The sequence below is a fragment of the Phacochoerus africanus genome, chromosome 11 (genome assembly GCF_016906955.1).
Source record: "Phacochoerus africanus isolate WHEZ1 chromosome 11, ROS_Pafr_v1, whole genome shotgun sequence".
Lineage (NCBI taxonomy): Eukaryota > Metazoa > Chordata > Mammalia > Artiodactyla > Suidae > Phacochoerus > Phacochoerus africanus.
This window is the reverse complement of record NC_062554.1, coordinates 26,319,631-26,339,684: the sequence shown is the minus strand read 5'-3', so window position 1 is coordinate 26,339,684 and position 20,054 is coordinate 26,319,631. Positions and strand designations below refer to the sequence as shown.

The 20,054-nt window shown below is 39.4% G+C and overlaps 1 protein-coding gene across 1 annotated transcript in view; it reads left to right on the top strand.

Moving 5' to 3' along the window:
• The first annotated feature begins 19 nt into the window (after positions 1–19).
• Positions 20–20,054, top strand: part of MRE11 (MRE11 homolog, double strand break repair nuclease) — a 60,084-nt gene continuing 40,049 nt past the window's right edge. The window contains exons 1-9 of the mRNA XM_047752128.1: positions 20–142; positions 856–973; positions 3,115–3,247; positions 5,693–5,853; positions 11,564–11,651; positions 13,178–13,319; positions 16,152–16,266; positions 18,936–19,121; positions 19,589–19,760. Coding sequence (XP_047608084.1) covers positions 954–973; positions 3,115–3,247; positions 5,693–5,853; positions 11,564–11,651; positions 13,178–13,319; positions 16,152–16,266; positions 18,936–19,121; positions 19,589–19,760 — 1,017 coding nt within the window. The 5' untranslated portion in view covers positions 20–142; positions 856–953. The remainder of the gene's footprint in view (positions 143–855; positions 974–3,114; positions 3,248–5,692; positions 5,854–11,563; positions 11,652–13,177; positions 13,320–16,151; positions 16,267–18,935; positions 19,122–19,588; positions 19,761–20,054) is intronic.

Genomic DNA, 20,054 nt, shown 5'->3' with positions numbered 1-20,054 from the left:
CTACGTCATCAATGAAGTATCGCGAGAAAAAGCTGCTGTTTCTCTCCCGCCTAATTCAGGTCTTTGGCCAAACCTATACTGAGAGACAAGCTCGGGCTGTACCGTTACCTTTTTTCTCGCGGATCGCCCTCCTTCTTCCCGGGTAAAACACAGCTTCGGGTCCCCAGGGTGGGGCTTTGGAGAGTCCCGGTGTGGGGTAATTTAGGAGTCGTTTCTTGTATCCCGGGCTCGGAGAGGATTGACCCTGTGGCAAGAATGGGCAGAGGAGGCTGGGGAGGAGCCTTGGAGGTTGGCGCGTTCTGGTTTCCTATAGTCCAGTGCTGAGAGCTTGTTGAGGCTTGAAATTCCCACCGTTCCGCGGTGGCTGCGGCTCCTCCCGCAAATAGCCTGGCCCTTTTTCTTAAGCCGCTGGCACTTGATGTTGTCTCTCTGCAGACCACGTGTTTCTGTTTATTTACACCAGCTTTAAACACTGGGCCCTTCTCATCAAAACAAGCCCATTTCTTTAAAAACAGTTCTGTGTTTAAGCAGGAAATACCGGCGTCACTTCCTTGCTTCATAGTAGCCTGTCTATGCAACTCAAACTTTGCGGCACATGGAGAGTTGTTGGTGTATTAAAACAGAACTGGGTGTGACCCTTATTGCCCATTCATTTAACAGATGTTAGCTTCCCATAGGGCATGGTGAAGGGAAATAGGAGAGGAGCTGAAACATAATGGTCAAACTAGAATGGCACTGGAGACACTATTTTCTGTTCTTAAAAAAGTATAGTAGGTGCTTAGATGAAAATGAGACTTCCAAAATTACCAGTCTGCTTTTTAAAAATGTGTTTTAAATAATATAATTTTGTTTTAGGATTTGGAATCGAGTGAGTTTTCTGACACATTTGAGCGCAGGACCCAGGGGTACTTGGAGAGAAAACTGATCCGGGAGGAGCTGGACTGACCGCAGAAATGAGTCCTGCAGATACCCTGTAAGCACCTGTCTTCCAGAATCTCTCTTGCTTTGGGTTTCTACATCCCATCAACTATGATCATCATAAAAGAAAACTTATGTAATAAATTACGAGTAAATCAAAAGCTTGCCTATGAACAGAAGTGTTAGTCATCAAAAAGGATGTTTGGAATGTCAGTAAATATCATACTGTATGGTTTTTGACAAAAGATAATATGTAGCTATAGATGGGGGTCTTGCGGTAGATTGGCATATTGCTATATGTTTATATTTTTGGTTTTTGGTAAAATATTGAAGCTATAAATATTTTTTATCTTTTTTTTAATTTTTATTTTTAAAGGGCTGCACACACAGCATATAGAGGTTCCCAAGTGGGAGTCAATCCAAGTTGTAGCTGCAGTTCCTACGCCACAGCAAGGCCAGATCTGAGCTGCATCAGCAACCTGCACCACAGCTCAGGGTCACGGGATTCTTTACCCACTGAGCAAGGCCAGGAATTGAACCCACATCCTCATGGATACTAGTTGGGTTCATTAACCACTGAGCCATGACAGGAACTCCTATAAATATTTTTTAATAACTATGTCTTACTAGCTAATGCACGTCGGTTTAAGCAGATTTTTAGAGGAGGAAAATGCTTTAGCATTGAGTATATTGGAAATGAGTCTGACTAAAATGAAAATAAATAAAAGGACTAGAAAAAGTTATGTGGAAAAAGCATAAACATAGGTAGAGTCTTTCACCTTGGTTTTAATTTTTTAATTAACACCATGTGACCTTGGGCAGATTAGCAAGTCTGTGAACCTTGCCTCAATTTCTTCATTTGTATAATTGGATTTGTTTCTGCTGCGTCACCACGGGAGCTCCTCATTTTTAGAGTGTTTGAAGAGAAATCTTTTCTGGAAAATTTTCTTGTGTTTAAAGGTTTGAATTTTGGAGATAGAGATAAAGTTTTTTGTTTGTTTGTTTTTTGTTTTTTCTTTAAGTTCATGTGGTTTAGAGAAAACAGCCTGAGTTTTAATCTTGGGTTTTAGTCCTGTTTCTGCCATTTTGTTTCATGATAAGTCAGTTAATTTCTCTGTATTTAGCCTTCCGGTTTTTCAGAAATAATAATACTTAATCTGTTTACATGTGGGAATTGAGATCAGCGATAGCAAAATATTTTAAAGAAAGTTAAAAGTTACATTAAGTGTCAGAGTATTAATAACTATTACATTGCTGCTTCACATGAAAGTGCTTTTGAACACTGCCAAATTTAAATGGAATTGTAAAACTGTTTTGTTACTTGGTCAAATTTGTTAATGAAAAACTAAAGTTATATGAAGGGTAGAGCCTAGCAAGCCTCTTCGGGGGCCTGGATGTAAGTTGCTAGTTTATTAGGATAAACCTATTTGTAAGTTGAGGAGTTCCACTATGGCTCAGTGGGTTAAGTGTCCAGTGTTGTTACTGCTGTGGCTCGAATTTGATCCCTGGCCCAGGAACTTATGCATGCCATGGGTGAGCCCCACCCCCCCAAAAAAAGTAAGAAGAAAGGCTTTCATTTATTTATTTATTTATTTATTTTTACAGCTGCATCTGTGGCATGTGGAAGTTTCCAGGCCAGGGCTACCACCTATGCCTGCAGCTGCAGCAACACTGGATCCTTTAATCCACTGCACTGGGCCAGGACTGAACCCACACCTCCACAGCTCCTCTAGCCTCTGCAGTCAGATTCTTAACCTATTTCACCATAGCGGGAACTCATAGAAGACCTTTTAAAATTAAACTGTTAACTCTAATTTCTTAGAAAAGTGCAAAGCAGATAAACAGCAAGTTTAGATACTGGGGTTAAATCTTGATTGTTTGGAAGAGAATAGGAAAACAACCAAGCTTTCTGATCCAGGTTACGTGTAAGTGTATAAAACCGGTTGTGACGAGGTTGTAGATTTTTGAAGCAGTTACAGAACCTTTGAAAAATGTATGTACATTTTTTCTGCATTGTATTAGTGGTAGGAAAACTGACATGAATGATCTATTGAAAGCTTCAAATTTTCAGACCTAGTTTAAGGCTGAACAGATGATTTTACTCCATAACTGCTGTGATTTTATAGGTTTAGGTTTCAATTTGCTTGAACATCTTTTAATGAATTATATTGAAGTGTTTCTTCCTTTTTAATACAGTGATGATGAAAATACATTTAAAATCTTAGTTGCCACGGATATTCATCTCGGATTTATGGAAAAAGATGCAATCAGAGGAAATGACACGTTTGCTACACTTGATGAAATTTTAGGACTTGCCCAGGAAAATGATGTGAGTTTGGTTTGCATTTTTGTGGTTTCTACCAATTTCCCTTACGCAACACGCTCTTTTTCTTCCTAACCTTAGAGATGTGTTTTTTAGTCCCGTGTGCTCACCTTGCCAGCTTAAATATCAGTATACGTGAAAGCCCCAAGCAGATTCTGTGTGCTTTTTTTCTCTTCCGTCAGGTAGGAGTACTTTTGTAAATAGTCTGTAAAAATTTTTAAATATCTGTGGGGTGTTTACTTGAGTACAGCGCCCTGTGGCAGCTTTTATTTCAAATGAACATCATCAGAAACTACAACGATCATAGTTTCTGCTCTCAAAGAACATACAGCCAGTCAGTATCTGAGATAAGACAAATGTCCACAATGCTCGGTGCAAGGTTGTGTGTGATAAGAGCCTTAAGAAAACAATACACAGCACTTCCTGCAAGTTTAAAGGTAGAGGAGATGGCATTTGGCCAAGGACAGCAAGATGAGATTAATGGAGGAAGCGGCATTTAGCTTGGGCTTGCGGGGGTGGCAGGCATACAGGCGCGCACATGTCCCGAGAAGCAGGAGGAAGGGCACGGAGGTGAGACAGTAGGTACCTCGGGTACGGCAGCTCTGTGTGCCTCACTCATGGGTCCCATGTTAGAAAACATGCTGAAAGACCAGACGTGGTTTGAGCTGCATCAGTGGCTTCAAATGCCAGATTGGGGAGTTTGTACCCAATTTAATAAAAAGTCTTCTGGCAACAGAGTATAGCACGAAAGCAAGGTGAGTTTGAGGCTTTTTAAAAGTGCTGGTGTGGAATGAAAAAGAGGAAGCTTCTCTGGCCACTGTGGGGGCAAAAATCTTTTCCCTTCTAGGTTCTTTGGCTGGTCTGATAATTCAGTTGATGTGAGACAGATGAACAGAAACAAATTTCATACTTACGGGAGCCCCACAAAAATAGGAGACTCCCCAGGAAGTGGTATAATTGAGGCTTATCTGCCATCCCAAGCTAAGGAGAAGGGGGAAGAGGACTCAGGGTTCAAGGGGAGGAAGACACTTGGCAGGAAGATGAGAAGAGCAGTTGTTAGGAGCAGATGTTTGGTAAATAGGTGTTTGCCATGCCATGCAAATAAGTCTTTTGTACATAAGACTTATCTCTGGTCATAGCTCTCTTCCTAGTACCTGCCCCCTATTGAGATTCTTTTCAGCAGTTGAGAAAAAGGCGAAAAAGCTTTTCGTGACTCTTTTGGGGTCTTAGTTGTCGTCAGCTCAAGCCTGAGCACATGCCAGAGTGGCCCATTTTGGGGTGACATGTTCTGCCCCCCTCACTAGCGTAGCCCACAGTGATCTGGACTCCAGCTTCTTTCGGATCATTAAGAATTTCAGTTTCTCTAGGTTGACGGTACACTTCTGGAAAGTGTGTTGGACTTTTTTCCCGTATAATTTCCCTTCTCTCTGGTTGTTCCTGAGTGCTCTTCCCCAAACCTCATTTATCCTTCATGGTACAACTCCAGTGCTGCCCTGTTAGCGCATTCTTCCCAGACTTTGTTCTCAGATGTGTTTCCTTCCCTCAGTTAGAGTTGTTTGTAAAGTCATCTCTCCTGGTTTGTTTATGTGTTGGTTCTAGTGCTTGTCAGAGTCTGACTTACGTTTAGATACACAGCCGTTTGTCTCTTCCAGGATATTTCGAACATACTTAGGACAGGGATCGTATTTTATTCATCATAGCCAGGATGCGGTAAGCACACTGTCTGTATTTAATGAGGGCAGGGACCTCATCTACTTTGTAGATTACTGTTGCCTTAGCTGCCAGTGCCTGTAGAACTCTGCTCGTTGAATGAATGAAATGAATAGCTTAGATTGCATAGGTTTAGATTGCATAGGAATAGCTTAGATTCCGTAGGTTTTACGAAAGTGCTAAGTTTATGTTTGATTTGGAGAACTTGAAGGCAAGAAATGTGATCACTTTGGGTAGCTCGAGTCAGAGACTTGGGGTAGTAATTTGGAGATGGCTTTTTCGAAGGTGGCCTAGGACTCTAAGTTGGAATCAGATACATAACCCGGTAGGAAGGACCTTTGAAAAAATAAAATCTTTTAAATCTCCGTACATAATAGTGTCTTTTTTTTTTTTTTCTTTTTGGGCCACACCCATGGTGTATGGAGGGTCCCAGGTTAGGGGTCCAGTCGGAGCTGCTCCTGCCGGCCTGCACCACACCCACAGCAACATGGGAGCTGAGCTGCATCTGAGACCTACAGCACAGCTCATGGCAATGCTGGATCCAGATCCCTAACCCACTGAGTGAGGCCAGGAACGAACCTGTGTCCTCATGGATACTGGCTGGCTTCATTACCACTAAGTCACAACAGGAACTCCCGTGATAGTATCTTATAAGATTTTTTCTATCTCTTGATCTGTAATTAAAAAATAATTTTTACCTATAAAACATACTAATTTTCATACTATTTTCTGTTCATTTAGGTGGATTTTATTTTGTTAGGTGGTGACCTTTTTCATGAAAATAAACCCTCAAGAAAAACATTACATACCTGCCTTGAGTTATTAAGGAAATATTGCATGGGGGATCGTCCTGTGCAGTTTGAAATTATCAGCGATCAGTCAGTCAACTTTGGTTTTAGTAAGTAAGTATATTTAAGTGCTTAAGTGAACGCTTCCTTGTGCATAATATTTTCTGCATAAGACACATAAACAGTAACAATCAGCCATGTTACCTTCATTATAAGCTGTTTTCTTGGTAAATGTCACTCTTTGAATTTCCTGCACATTATTGTATTCATTCATTTTTCTCTAATAAATAATGGGACTGGGTATCTTCTCAAATTTTTATTGTACGTTTGGTATCTCTCTGTTTATATCCTTTGTCCCTTTTAAAGATTGAGGGTTTGTTTTTTTTTTTTTTTGGGTTTTTTTTTTGGTTTTTTGTCTTTTCTTACTGAATTTACAGGAAAATAACTAGATACTAACCCTTTGTCAGGCATTTTTATCCCCCCAATCAGTGGATTGTCTTTTAACTTTGTTTATAGGGCCTTTTGTCGACAGAAATATTTAATTTTGATATACATAGTCAAATACGTTGTTCTTTTTCTTTATGATTTGTGCTTTGGGGACTTATTTACAAGCTATTTAGCTTATTTATCCAGCTAAAACCCCATGTCATAAAGGTACTCTCATGTTTTTTCTTAAGCTTTATGCAGGTACCACATTGCCCTCAGTTGAAATGGTCTGAAAATCTCCTTCCGCCTATGCCAAAGTCTTGGTCTTTTCCTGAAAGACACTGACGCTTTTGAGGTGTAATGGTCAGGTATTTTGTAGAATGTCTTGAAAGTTGAAACTTGGATTTTTCTTGTGACGAAACTGGGGTTATTGGTTTGGGGGGAAGACTGTCCCTCATAGTTCTCCCAGCATGTGAGGAGCACCTCCTAGTAACAAGTTTGTCCTGGAGTTCCCGTCGTGGCTCCGTGGTTAATGAATCTGACTAGCATCCATGGGGATGCAGGATCAGTCCCTGGCCTTGCACAGTGGGTTAAGGATCTGGCGTTGCCCTGAGCTGTGGTATAGATCACAGACGTGGCTTGGATCCTGTGTTACTGTGGCTGTGGTGTAAGCCGGCAGTTATAGTTCCAAAATGACCCCTAGCCTGGGAACCTCCACGTGCCCAGGTGTGACCCTAAAAAGCAGGGGGGAGGGCAAGCCAGTTTGTCCCTGGTGAGGTTAACCTTGGTCACTTGGTTAAGATGGTTTCTGCCAGGTGTCACCACGGTCAGGTTACAATTTTCCCTTTCCATACACTCTTTGTGAGAAGTGAGTTGTGAAATCCAGCCTGTACTTAAAGAGAGGGAGTTGAGTTTCACCTCCTGGAATGAGGAAGGAGTGTCTGAGAATTTATGGGCATGTTAAAACCACCACAGTAGTTAGTTAATATTTTAGAGCAGGCTGTGCAACTATTCTGTTCCTTTTTAAAGTTTGCCCAGTAATTTTAGCATTCGTTAGTGGTCGTTGCCTACAGCAGTTGTAACTGTGGTGTTTTTTTCACTTTTTTTTTTTTGGCTGTTCCATGCCATACACACACACACACACACACACACACACACACATATATGGTGATCCATGAAAACAGACACAGCCATATTTACTTATTTTATATATATATATATGTTAAAATGAGTTTATATTGGGAGGTAAATTTTTTGAGATTTTTGTATGTAAGAAAATGGCTGTTTTTAACTTTGGATTGATAATTTGATGAGTATAGAATCAGATTTTAGGGAGTTCCTGTTGTGGTGCAGCAGAAACGAATTGGACTAGGAACTATGAGGTTGCAGGTTCAATCCCTGACCTCACTCAGTGGGTTAAAGATCTGGTGTTGCTGTGAGCTGTGGTGTAGGTTGCAGACACGGCTCAGATCTGATGTTGCTGTGGCGAAGGCTGGCAGCTGTAACTCTAATTGGACCCCTGGCCTGAGAACCTCCACCTGCCATGGGTGTGACCCTTAAAAAAAAAAAATAGATTTTAAAAGATTCCTATAATTTTTAACGTATGTCTTGGTTTTAAGAATTCCGATCAGTGTCTTTAGCTGTCTTCTATTCAAATTTAAAACTTTAGCATTTTCTTCTTTCATTTGTTTTTTTTTATTTTTTAATTTTTTTTGTCTTTTCTAGGGCCGCACCCTCAGCATATGGAGGTTCCCAGGCTCGGGGTCTAATCGGAGCTGTAGCCGCCAGCCTACACCACAGCCACACCACCACCAGATCCAAGCTGCGACTGTGACCTACACCACAACTCATGGCAGAGCCGGATCCTTAACCCACTGATCGAGGCCAGGAATTGGAACTGCAACCTCATGGTTCCTAGTCTGATTCATTAACCACTGAGCCATGACGGGAACTCCTCTTCATTTTATTTTTGAACTGCTTCACCTGCCCCATAGATGTGTTTACCTATTTCTTTGTTCACTCTTGCTGTATTTCTTTCCTTTTGTCTACATTCTGTTTCCTTTCTGAAATACAGTTTTTCGTAGTTTATCATTGGCTCTCAGTGGTAAGCTCTTATTTTTTGTTGCTTTTGAGGAATCTGCTGTCATTTTAGTTGCTGCAAAAGCTGTATAATGTTGTGGTTAAAAGCATGGATTCTGATATAAGACTGTCTGAGTTCAAATCCTGGCTTGGCTCTACCTCAGTTTCATCATCATAAGGTGGGAAAAGAATAGTGCTAATCTTACAGAATTGTTGTTAGGAGTAATTAATTTAAAAAACTTCTTAGACTAGTACCTCTCATAAAGAAAGCACTCAGGTAGTTATTACATTTTTCTTGTTGCCCTTAGCATTTTGCAGTCTTACTGTGGCATATTTAGTTGTGGATTTAGTTCCCTTATCCTGCCTGGGCTTTTATGCATTTCAATCTAAGAATTTTTTTTTCAGCAATTTTGGAAAATTCTTACCTTTGAAAACCATGTTTTCAAACATTGTTTCCCATTCTTTCTCTTTCTGAATATTATTTATAGCTTACTCCCTCTTTAATATTCCTTATAATTTTAATAAATGAAGAATAAAAACCATATGATATCTCAATAGATGCAGAAAAAACATTTGACAAAATTCAACATCCTTTCCTGATAAAAGCTCTTAATAAACTAGGAGAGGGAATGTACCTCAGCATATGCCATTTATGATAAGTCTGCAGCTAACATCAAACTCAGTGGTAAAAAGCTGAACATTTATCTTCCAATGTCAGGAAAAGACAGGGAGTCCCACTCTAGTCACTTTTATTCAACACAGTATTATAAGTCCTAGCCTGAGCAATTAGGCAAGAAAAAGAAATAAAAGGAAGTTCCCATTGTGGCTCAGTGGTAACAAACTCATCTAGTTTCCATGAGGTTGCAGGTTTGATCCCTTGCCTCATTCAGTGTGTTAAGGATTTGCCATTGTTGTGAGCTGTGGCGTAGGTTGCACCTGCAGCTCCGATTTGACCCCTAGCCTGGGAACTTCCACATGCTCCTGGTGCAGCCCTAAAAAGACGAAAAAAAAAAAAAAAAAAAAAAAGAAAAGAAAGAAAGAAGAAAAGAAATAAAAGGAATTCACATCAGAAAAGAAGGAAAATTATCTGTTTATAGATGACATGATAATATATGGAAAACCCTAAACTAAAACTAAAAAACTGTTTAGAACTAAAAAATGAATTCAGTAAAGTTTCAAAATATAAAATCAGTGTATAGAAATCAGTTACATTTCTACACAATAATGACAGACTATAGGTGTTAAGCTAAGTGTATGGTAAGCCTTAAGTGTGGGTATCATTTTGCAATACATGAGTATATCAAATCAAGACATTGTATACCTTAAAGTTATATAACATCCTATGTCAATTATATCACAATGCTGGAAAAAAAATACAGTGTATTATAATGCTGCAATAATTAAAAATGTGGTATGACTCATGAATTGACAGGCAGATAAATGAAAAAGTTTAGAAATTCCAGAAAGAGCCTCAATACAGGTAGGAATTTAGTATTTGATAAAGGTGGTGCCTCATCTTTGGGAGAATTATGGCTTATTCAATAAAAGAACTAGAAGAAACTGTTAGACATTATAAAAAAAATTTGGATGTGGAAAAGGCTTTTCTAGGTATTATACAAATCCAGTACCCATAAAAGAAAAGATTGATATGTTTCTCTTTGTAAATTTCTGTATGGCAGTGGCTACCCAAAGCAAAGTCAAAAGTCAGGGTTCAACCAGGAAGAATATTTGCAAATTAACATCTAAATTTCCCCATAGATAAATAGTTCTTTCAAGTCATTTAAAAAATTCATGAATTAATAAAAAGTAGCTAAAGAATATGGACATAGTTCGCAGAAAAGGAAATAAAGTGGCATTTAAGCATAAAAGGTGCAATATGAAGCATACGGAGATATTTTTCTCCTGTGGGATTGACATAGGTCAGTGATTTCAATCCTGGATGCACGTGATCATTACCTAGGAATCGTAAAAAATGCTGATGTCCAGTCTCCAGGTCAGTTCATCTCTCTGTGTGTGTCTTGGACATGGCTGGATCTTTAAAGAGTCCTAGAGAATTCTGACATGCAGCTAGGTTTTAGAACCACTTGGCATGGATTGAGAAAGCTTGATAACGTTTTATGTTAGTGGATTAAGGGGAAGTGGTCTCGTGCATTGCCATTGTCTTATGTGTGAATTGTACAACTTCTCTGGAGGAAAATTGGAAGTAGTTATCAAATTTACAAATGCATGCATATCTTTTGATATACAGTTTCCTTCTAGATAGTGTCCTGTACTCTCATAAGGGCAATTTTGTACAAGACTACTCACTGTAACATTATTTATGAAACAAAAGGCTGGAAATAATCTAAATGTCCATTGATGAGTAACTATTTAAACACATTAAAATAATCCATAGAATGTCTGCTCCTCCCCCACCCCCCAAATGAAAGCAAGGTGCAGAATCCATATCGTGCTACCATTTGTGTGAGAAGGAAGATGTGTTTATTTGCATCTGTGCAGATGCACTGGAAATAGCTAAGTCATTTGCTTCTAAGAGGAGGAGCTTGGTGACTAGGGACAGAAGTGTGTGGGAAGCTTTAAATTGTATAAGTAGTAAGTGATAGAGCTGGAATATTTAATTTAGGTGTTTTGGATACCAAACTGGCTGTGTTTCTTCTGCTCCCCCTTCGACAAATAATAAACCTTATACAAAGGCTTTTAGCGTTTTGAAAGCCTGTTAATTTCCCATTAATCAGATACTCAACTCTGTCATAGTTCACAAGCATCATTTATTGTATGGTTTAATTTTAAAGTGTTTTTCTTTGAGATCTTATCAAATTTGAGTTAAAATGAATCGTTACCTATGAATTTATTTATTCATTTCGTCTTTTTTTTCAGGGCTTGGAAATAGTGCAGGTTTGTTTTTGTTTTTTGTTTTTTGTTTTTTGTCTTTTTAGGGCTGTACGCAAAGCATATGGAAGTTCCCAGGCTAGGGGTCAAATTGGAGCTGCATCTGCTGGCCTGCACCACAGCCACAGCAACGCAGGATCTGAGCCGTGTCTGTGACCTACACCACAGCTCATGGCAACACCGGATCCTTAACCCACTGAGCAACCCAGGGATTGAACCCGTGTCCTCATGGATACTAGTCAGATTCATTAACTGCTGAGCCATGACAGGAACTCCATATTTTTTTTTTGAGGCACCAAACTGGCCATCAGTTGCCAGCTTCTATCATTCAGTTTGCCTATAATATAATTCATTACTTTTTTGAAGGAGGCTAATGAGGAAACAACTTTTGTCTCTTATTGAACTTTAACTTTCTTTTCTTTTTTTTAAGGTTTCCATGGGTGAACTACCAGGATGGCAACCTCAACATTTCAATTCCAGTGTTTAGCATTCATGGCAATCACGATGATCCCACAGGGGTAATTATTGGGTTCTTAAAGTTTGTTGAAGTTTTAGAAAGGATCAGTTTAGTTTGCCTGGGAAAGCATTCTTCTACTTCTTCCCGGCAATTTTTAGTCAAATTGAGTCAAAAGTTCAAGTTGACTTTTATCATTCGTAGAAGGCTTTCTCCTGCTTTTTAGGTAATTTTTACAAATCTGGACTAATAATTGGCATGTGAGATATGCTTTTATTTCATGCAGGTCGAGGTTAACAACAAGTAACCAGGAGGAGGACTAAACCCCTCCCATTTGTACAGTGCCGTACAGTTTACCAAGTGCGTTTGTATCTTTCATCTCATAAATCTCCCCGGTAGGAAATGATTGTTTGAGGAGCGCTTTTAAATCTAAATTAGATCATCTTATCTTCTCTTTGATATGGAAGTGCCGATGGTCCCCAACTTATGCTGGTTCCACCTAAGACTCTTCAACTTTACAAAGATGCGAAATTGATATGCATTCCGTAGAAACTGTAGTTTGAGTGTTGATCTTTTTTGGGCTACCGCAGCTCCCAGTCAGCCATGGGATCACAAGGGTGAACAGCTGCTATGCTTAGAAACATTCTTTGCTTCATACAACCTTCTGTTTTCACTTTCAGTACCTCATTCAGTACATTCGTTGAGATACTCAGTACTTGGTTGCGAAAGTATTTATACTATATTTTTGCCCAACTCTAGGCTAACGTAAGCGTTTCTGAGCATGTTTAAGGGAGGCTAGGCTAAACTAGGATTTTCCTTAGGTTAGGGGCTTTTTAATTACATTTTCAACTACAATATTTTCACCTTACAATGGATTTATTGAGATATAAACCCACCGTAGTTGAGGAAGGTCTTTAATAATAGGGGTCCTAAATTCAAAATGTCTTTTTGTTTTATCTGGTCATTAATAAATCATGAGTTGACTAGTCTTTTTCTCACCTCTTAAAAGGTCTGCTTTATATTACAAAGCATGGATTTTTTTTTCTTTTTTCTTTTTTTTCTTTTAGGGCCGCCACCATGTCATATGGAGGTTCTCAGGCTAGGGGTCGAACTGGAGCTGTAGCTGCTGGCCTATACCACAGCCATAGCAATATCAGTTCTGAGCTGTATCTTGGACCTACACCACAGATTGGGGCAATGCAAGATCCTTAACCTGCTGAGCAAGGCCAGGGATCGAACCTGAGTCCTCATGGATGCTAGTCAGATTTGTTTCCGCTGAGCCATGATGGGAACTCCCAAAGCATGGATTTCATAGCTGGCTTTTATTTTCCAGTGGATGAGGCACCATGATAAGTTTTGATGAAATGTTAACTTTGCATTTAGCACGTGATTCCAGTCGCAGTGGGTCACTTAAAATAGAAAAGGGTAGCAAATACTTTTACAGTTGTAATTGTGTTTTGAGAAGACACTATTCTAATGTATGTTTTTGTAGCTACTATATAGAGTATTCTTTTAATAGGTAATAATGTGATAAGCAGATTATCTATTTTTTGGATATACGTTAATATTCTTTTAAAATATTTTATATAGGCAGACTCGCTTTGTGCCCTGGATATTTTAAATTGTGCTGGATTTATAAATCACTTTGGACGTTCAATGTCCGTGGAGAAGATAGACATTAGCCCAGTTTTGCTTCAAAAAGGAAACACAAAAGTTGCTCTGTATGGCTTAGGTAAGATGGTTTTGTTTTTCTGTTTATGTCAATTAATGTTTAATTGTTTAAGCAACTGGGAAATCAAATTCTGGAGTTAACTTTGCTGCTGTTTGGAAAAAAGTGAAGCAAATATAATTATCCCTTGTGGATGACTTGAAAGAGCGATAAAAGGTTTTGGTAGAAAATTTTAATTAGACAGTGCTAGTCTAGAGCTGTCATCTTCAGTGATCAGAAAATTTGCTTTATCTGTTTCACTCTCTGCAATTTATTTAGCGTCCCGTAGGGAAAAGCTTGTTTCGTAGGCTTTATTCAACATGAATGAAAGAACAAAGACCTTAGCATGCATTCAAAGTCTATTTTTTTGTGTTTTCCTTGGGTTATGTTCAGCTTGATATTTGTTGTATGAATTCAGTGGTTTTTATTGCTTTGCATATAGAGTATTTTAATGGTTTTTTTTTTTTTTTTTTTGCTGTTGAGTTGTATAAGTTGTGTGTATATTTTAGAAATTAAGCCCTTGTCAGTTGCATCATTTGAAAGAGCATTTTAAAAATTGTTTCCTGTTAAACCAACCTAAAGTGTCCCAAGAGAAATTGAGAAAAAATTTGACGCTATAGCCTCAACATAGTTTTTATTATTTTTTGAGTGATTTTAGTATAATAGAAGCTATAGAAGATCTTGTTAACTTCATTTTTCTTTGTGTATGTTTTTAAAAGAATAATTACGATGGTTTATTAAAATACTCTCTCTAGGAAGCTTACAGTCTGCCCAGTTTTCATCAGTCCTCTAGCAATTAGAACAGCATCATGGTTATCTATATTTTAGAAGTACGGAAAATGAGATTGAGGTGTTCTGTCTGATTTTGTAAGAGAGAGAGCAGGAAGCGAAACATGCTTTTTTAAAAAGCTACTGACGGGAGTTCCTGTCGTGGCGCAGTGGTTAACGAATCTGACTAGGAACCATGAGGTTGCGGGTTCGGTTCCTGCCCTTGCTCAGTGGGTTAACGATCCGGCGTTGCTGTGAGCTGTGGTGTAGGTTGCAGACGAGGCTCGGATCCCGCGTTGCTGTTGCTCAGGCGTAGGCCAGTGGCTACAGCTCCGATTCGACCCCTAGCCTGGGAACCTCCATATGCCGCGGGAGCGGCCCAAGAAATAACAACAACAACAATAACAACAACAACAAAAGACAAAAAAATAAAAAATAAAAATAAAAAGCTACTGACAGGTATTTTCTTTATTTGTCTTTTTAGGGCTGTACCCGCAGTATATGGAAATTCCTAGGCTACGGGTTGAATCAGAGCTGCAGCTGTCGGCCTATACCACAGCCACAGCCATGCCAGATCCGAGCTGCATCTGTGACCTACACCTCAGCTCACGGCAACACTGGATCCTTAACCCGCTGAGTGAAGCCAGGGCCTGAACCTGTGTCCTCATGGATACTAGTCAGATTGCGCTGAGCCATGATGGGAACTCCCCTAACAGGTATTTTAATCCCCGCGCGCGTTGTTAGGGACCATATCTGTAGAAAATGCTTGATCCTCCCACTTTCCTACTAAGGACAGATCCCTTGATGCCTCAGTCCCTGCCAGAAGCAAACGACTTTAGTCATCTGTTTTCTCCCAAACTCTTATCTCATCCTGTTCTATTTTCCTTAAGGGATGCTATCTCTACCCTCCTGGCTACTCTCAGCCCAGCCCTTCTCTCTGTAGCTAGAGCTCTTTTTAGCTAGCAGCTTCCCTCATAGCATTAGTCTCAGAATGCTGCCTGTACTCCCCAACCTTCTGTGAAACTGGCCCGGAGGTTACTGTGTCCCACACAGCTTTCTCATGGCCTCATATGGACTTTAGGGCAGAAGAGGTGGAGGGCAAGTCGCTGCTCTCCCTGCTCCCAGCTGCCACTTCCTTTCCTGCCTGCAAATAGCCAGTCCCCTTGGAGCCACTTGCCAACTGGCTGAAGGGCCCTCTCCATTCCCTCAAATTTTTTACCTGCCTACCTTCCAGTTTTGTTGGTGTTCTCAGTGCTTCTCTGACACCTAAGCAGATCAGCCTTCCAGTGCCTTGGATTTTGTGTGCCTTGGCTTTTTTGTCCCCAGTTATATGTTCTGCATTCCAACATCTATTTCATTGGCCACCCTCTAGGAATTCTCTTTAGAAGCTAGACCTCTTCTAGCTCTTAGACTTTTGCATTGTTGGCTTTTCTTTCCAGCCTTCCCCAGTTACTTCCTAAAGTAGCAACCTTGTCCTTGCACAGATAAGCCCCTTCTTAGCCTCCTGGCTTTTTTCCCTTTTATAGTATTTAAATTGTAATTTGCAAGTGTATTTACTTGTTTGATTGACTTCTTCCACTAGACTAAGGTGATCCTTTGGAGTACAGGAAGAGTTATTTAAAAGTCATTAAATTATTAAAAAGCACAGCATTTTTATTTGCAAGCATATATAAGATTATTTTTAAGTACATTTTAATTTGATTCTTTTTAATATCTCATCCTGTGTATAATATATATGTTAGGTTGAAAGTGTATATATGTTTATAATAAAGGGAGAGTGAAAAACAGTGTTATTAAAAATTTTACTAACAATTAAAGCTCAGAAAACTCAAATTTTTATTTCTCATTTTCCACATTTTAAAGGTATGTATGCCTGACATAGAAACCATTTGAAATGCAATTGACTTCCCAGCAGCCCTCAGCGTGAACCTGGAACATGTTCATTTGTAAATAATGAGTCCGCTTTCAAATGTCTCTCTAATAGGAAAACAAAATATTCAGAGAAGCCTGTAATTTAGAAGCAAAGCATATTCATTTTTAAAAACCAAGTAAGAAACCGCTTTTACAATAATGTAATATCCATTTCAGGATCCATTCCAGATGAAAGGCTCTATCGAATGTTCATCAATAAAAAAGTAACAATGTTGAGACCAAAAGAAGATGAGAACTCTTGGTTTAACTTATTTGTGCTTCATCAGAACAGGTAAAAGTATTCCCTGAAAATTTTCTGAGTCAGATATTGAGGTTCCCGCAGATCTCTTGTTTACAAGCTTAACCTGTTTCAGTGAAATGCTCCTTATTCTTTGAAGGTTGCCAGTGCAGGATGAGGCAAGACCTTAGATATACATTGTGTGAGTGCATTTTGAAATTGTTTTCCATATGTATTCATACATACAAAGAATTGTTCTAGCATATGGATAAGGTATATGAATAGCCCTAAAATGAATACTCCTAAATTCAGAAGGAAGTGGGACATAACCCGTGCGTTATCTTGTGCCCTCTCCTGTCCCCATCTCTATCCACATACTCTAGAGGGAAGCACTGTCTTCAACAATTTTTTTTAAAAAAACCTTTTGTGATGAATATTCTTAATCATTATTCCTGGTGTGTGTGTATGTGTTTCTAGAATATTAAATGTAGCTAGATCAGCTTTCTTTTTTTCGGCCATACTGCGGCTTATGGGAGTTCCCAGGCCAGGGATCACACCAGAGCCATGTAGTGACCTGAGCCACAGCAGTGACAAATGCTAGGCCACCAGAGAACTCCTAGATCAGCTTTCTTTTGTTAGTAGCTTTAAGAATTCTGGAGTACATTTTACTTTATTTCTCATTTGTTTCTATATGTGGACCAGTTTCTGTCTCTTGTGCAGAAGAAGGTAAACCCTGAGCACGAGATTCTGTCACGCAAAATATTTCTTTTCTTTTTTTTAATGTCTTTTTAGGGCCGCACCTGTGGCATAATGAAAGTTCCCAGGCTAGGGGTTGAATCGGAGCCGCAACAGCTGGTCTACACCACAGGCACAGCAATGCCAGATCTGAGCCACATCTGCAACCTACACCACAGCTCACGGCAACATAAGATCCTTAACCCAGTGAGCGAAGCCGGGGATTGAACCTGCATCCTCATGAATGCTGGTCAGATTCGTTTCCACTGAGCCACTGTGGGAACTCCCATGCAAAATATTTCCACACGGATATTTTGATCAGCTTCTAGGTCACAAATCAGAGTCAACTTACCAGCACCATCTTCCCGGTGAGAGAAGTCATGAGAGAGTCAGTGCTCCATGAAGGCACAGTTACATCGTGTTGTATTTGAGTTATTCTGCATTTCTTCAGTAATTGTGATAGCATCATTTGTTTTTTACATAAAAATGATTTCTACAAAAACATTCCTGGATATTTGAGCTGCTGTTACTCTGATTTAATTTCCTGCTTTTCCCTGCATTCATTCTGTTCAGCCACCCTGATCTCCTTGCTGTTCTGGAACTCATGGAACACGTTCCCACGTCAGCACCTTTGCCATGTGCTCATCCTCTGCCTAGGACTCTCTTCCCTTGTATTCCTGATCTGTCATCTCAGTTCTCTGCTCATTTGTCACCTGTCAGAGAAGACTTTCTTTTTTTTTTTTTTGTCTTTTTGTCTTTTTGTTGTTGTTGTTGTTGTTGCTATTTCTTGGGCCACTCCCTCGGCATATGGAGGTTCCCAGGCTAGGGGTCGAATCGGAGCTGCAGCCACCGGCCTACGCCAGAGGCACAGCAACGCGGGATCCGAGCCGCGTCTGCAACCTACACCACAGCTCACGGCAACGCCGGATCCTTACCCCACTGAGCAAGGGCAGGGACCGAACCCGAAACCTCATGGTTCCTAGTCGGATTCGTTAACCACTGCGCCACGACGGGAACTCCAGAGAAGACTTTCTTGACCGTCCTGTGTGTAGTAGCCTCCTTCTTCCCTGTCATTTTCCCCTTTATTAATTTTTATACCACTTATCACTGATGTGTGTGTGTTTGCATGTACATATGCATATTGTATTATTGGTTTTTTTCCCCATTAGAGCAAGGATTTTTGTTCACTGCTGTGTCTTCAGTATCTAGAAGAGGCTGGGATACCTGATACATAGTAGACACTCAGTAAATATTTGTTGAACGAGTGAATATCAGTTTGCCTTAGTGAATGCTGGTTCAAGTATTTAATGTATTTGAACATGTTTGCTTAAATTCCCAGTGATATAAGTCCAAGTTAAGGAAAACTTTTCCTTTTTGTCTTCCTCACGTATTGTTTAATAATCACAACGACTCTGGGTATAAAATAAGAGTTTGCAAATCTCATATTCACACAATGTTTTATTTAATGTTGAAAACTCATCTCTTACGTGTGACTGACATTCTTATTCTCACTGTTTCTGTAATCAGTGAAAGAAACATTAAAATGACTGGACATATTTAGAGATTTGTTTTTATTCTATAAAGCTTAGACTAAACTCACTTGCCTTTTCTGTACTCTCCTTGTTTGCTATGCGCTCAGACCAGTTTTGAGGTTTTTCCAGTTGATAGAGCTCCTGCTTTCCTGACTTTGCCACAGTGGGAGTGATTCCTTTTCACAGCCTTTTGTGACCAGCTTCTGTATGTCGAATTGACCACTTTCTCTTTTGAGGCGTCTATGTGTCTATAGCCTGTAAGTTTGTAAACCCTTTGAGGGGAGGAATTAGTTCTTAGCTTTGTAGCCCCAATCCTTTGAACATTTTCTGACATGTAAAAAGGCTGTACTAAGCTTGAATGAATGGAGAAAGAAAGAGCTGTATAGACTTCTCCATATGCACTTTTTTGCTATCTCTGGACATTTATAATATTTATTTTTAAAAATCTTGGCACAGGAGCAGACACGGAAGGACTAACTTCATTCCAGAACAGTTTTTAGATGACTTCCTTGACCTTGTTATCTGGGGCCATGAACATGAGTGTAAAATAGCTCCAACCAAAAATGAACAACAACTCTTTTACGTATCACAACCTGGAAGTTCAGTGGTTACTTCTCTTTCCCCAGGAGAAGCGGTAAAGAAGTGAGTAATTATTATGTTTTCAAATCCATTTTCAGAAATATGTGCTTTAACCATCTAATCCTCTCGTAGACTTAAGGTACTGATGCTGGTGTTATTTATGTAATAGGTTGACTTACAAAGATTGATCGTTCAATATAGTCTTAGTATTTTCCCAGATTTCAAGCTAATTTCCACAGGAGAATATCCCAGTGTTATTAATGATTTTGCTGCTCATTAGGCCAATTCAAGGATAAAATCTTTATGAATTAAATTTTAAGTTAGAGTGCTATAGGAAAAATGATGGATGGGTGGGGAAGAAGAATGTTTAGGTTTTTTCTTGTGATAGAACATTCAATTACTAAAAACGGTTTTTAAGGGTATGATTTTTATAAGTATGTTGTAGAAATTTAGAAGTGTGATTGTTTTGATATACACATTTTCCTGAGGAGGTTTATAGTGTGACTAGGCTTTCACTTCCCCCATTTTAGGCATGTGGGCTTGCTGCGTATTAAAGGAAGGAAGATGAATATGCAGAAAATTCCTCTTCACACGGTGCGGCAGTTTTTTATGGAGGATGTTGTCCTGGCTGATCATCCAGACATTTTTAACCCAGATAATCCTAAAGTGACCCAAGTCATACAAAGCTTCTGCTTGGAGAAGGTAATTCTTGCAGATAAAGGTCAATGGGATTACTTGAGAGGTTATTTACCCTGAATTAAATACTTGGGTAGAATTAGAGGGAAGTCACTGTATTTGTTACATTGTCTGGAAGCCCATAAGGAACCACTGTGGTTCAGTAAATGAGTTTCGTTGTATCAATGATCTTTTTTTTTTTTTAAAGTCTTTGAGATGGAGGCATGTTATCTACAGAAGATCCTCTATTTAATTAAGCCCCTCTCTTAGATCCTGTCCTCCTTCTCAAAAACCTTTATATAATCTTTTCTCCCTTTTTAT